Consider the following 1,809-nt stretch of genomic DNA (forward strand, 5'->3'; position numbering starts at 1 on the left):
AGAGCTTATAATCACATGATAGATGTCCTCATCCCCTAAAAATGCATATTTTAGGGATGATGGTAATGGTTTGAGCTCAAGTTTAGGAGGCTTCTCCTCTTCCTTAGGAGAAGTCAAAGTCTCCGGTATTTCATCCGCTACTTCCAACTCGAGCTGGGCATCATAAAAGATGCCATCCAGCTCTTCTTCAAGCCTCTCAACCATGTTTATTTCTTCTACCAGGGAGTCGATGATATCAATACTCAAACACTCCTCTGGGTGTCTGGATGCTGCATGGCCTTGACAGCATTCAGCATGAGCTCTTCCTTTTTTAACGTCAACGAGAGTCCGTCCTGTTGCTAGGAAGGGTCTTCCTAGAATGAGGGATGCACTCTTGTGCTCTTCCATTTCTAACACAACAAAGTTCGTGGGGAAACCAAAGGGTCCAACCCTAACAATCATGTCCTCAATCACACCTGATGGAAGTTTAATAGACCCATCAGCGAGTTAGAGACATATGCGGGTTGGTTTAACTTCGTGAGTTAGACAAAGCTTCTTTATGAGTGATATAGGTATGGGGTTAATGCTTGCCCCAAGATTGCATAGGGCTCTCTTTGTGCAGGCATCTCCCAAGGTGTATGGTATCATAAAGCTGCCAGGATCCTTAAGTTTCTCTGGTAAGTTCTTTTGAATGACTGCATTGCATTCTTCAATGAGGAGGACTATTTCTGCCTCTCTCCAATCCTTCTTATGACTGAAGATGTCCTTCATGAACATAGCACAAGAATGTATCTGTTCAAGAGTCTCTGCAAAAGGGATATTGATCTCTAATGTTCTGAGATAATCCGCAAAGCGGACAAACTGTTTATCTTTTTCCGCTTGACGGAGTTTCTGAGGAAATAGAATCTTGGGATTGTACTCATCAATCTTAATTGATGTAGGATGAGTGCCAGATGTATTGGAAGGAAGGTTATTAAGTTACTTATGAGGGGTGTTGTCAGCACTTGTATGTGTCTGACTACCCTTATTTGGGCGTTCAACACCCTTGTTGCTGCCCCCTTTCCAGTGTTCAACGCCAGGAACACTGTCCCTTGTTGGGTATTCAACGTCAAGAGTGTGTATCTCTTATTGGCGTTGAACGCCAATGACATTCCTCTTTGGGCGTTCAACGCCCTCAGAGATGTCTTGGACAGCAGTTTGGTATCCCTCTGTTAGCTTTTCTTCCCTTGATCTCTTGTTACACTGAGGTTGGGTGTTTAATGATTTCCCATTCCTCAGTTGAATGGCCTGACACTCTTCTGTTATCTGCTTAGATAACTGCTGCCTTGCTTGACTCAATTGGGCTTCTACATTCTTGTTAGAAGCCTGAGTTTCTCTCAAAGCCTCTTGCAATTCCAGTAGTTGCTGGGCAAGGGCGTGTAGTTGCTGAGTTAATGGGCCATCCTGTTCTGGAGGGTTAGGCTCAGTAGATATTGCCTTCACCTCTCCTGTCATAGAAGTCTCAGTAGTTGAGTACAGATGCTGGTTTGTGGCAAATGTCTCAGTAAGCTCGTGAGCCTCTTTAATTGTTTTCCTCATATGTATAGAGCCACCAGCAGAGTGGTCTAAAGACATCCGGGCCATGTCTGTAAGGCCATCATAGAAGATATCTAATTGCGCCCATTCTAAAAAAAATTTAGTGGGACATTTCTGGAGCATTCTCCTGTACCTCCCCCAGTCATCATGAAGAGATTCATTGTCCTCTTGTTTGAAGCCTTGGATATTCAGTCTAATTGGGTTAATTTTCTTGGAGGGAAGTATTGATTTAGAAATTTATCTACTAGCTGCTTC

The 1,809-nt window shown here is 43.5% G+C and overlaps 1 protein-coding gene across 1 annotated transcript; it reads right to left on the bottom strand.

Moving 5' to 3' along the window:
• Nucleotides 1-486: 486 nt before the first annotated feature.
• Nucleotides 487-1,602, bottom strand: LOC130974909 (uncharacterized). The gene is made up of 2 exons (XM_057899749.1): nucleotides 1,171-1,602; nucleotides 487-870 (listed from the first exon to the last, which is right to left on the bottom strand). Exons 1-2 carry the CDS (start codon nucleotides 1,600-1,602, stop codon nucleotides 487-489), a joined length of 816 nt encoding a protein of 271 aa, XP_057755732.1.
• Nucleotides 1,603-1,809: the final 207 nt, after the last annotated feature.

The sequence above is a fragment of the Arachis stenosperma genome, chromosome 4 (genome assembly GCF_014773155.1).
Source record: "Arachis stenosperma cultivar V10309 chromosome 4, arast.V10309.gnm1.PFL2, whole genome shotgun sequence".
Classification (NCBI taxonomy): domain Eukaryota; kingdom Viridiplantae; phylum Streptophyta; class Magnoliopsida; order Fabales; family Fabaceae; genus Arachis; species Arachis stenosperma.

What these genes read in the sequence shown, in the direction of transcription:
- LOC130974909 (XM_057899749.1), bottom strand. Translation starts at nt 1,602, where the DNA reads ATGGCCCGGATGTCTTTAGACCACTCTGCTGGTGGCTCTATACATATG. An exon ending in CAGAGGGATACCAAACTGCT is followed by an intron (nt 871 to 1,170) that starts GTCCAAGACATC and finishes CTATTTCCTCAG; the next exon opens with AAACTCCGTCAAGCGGAAAA.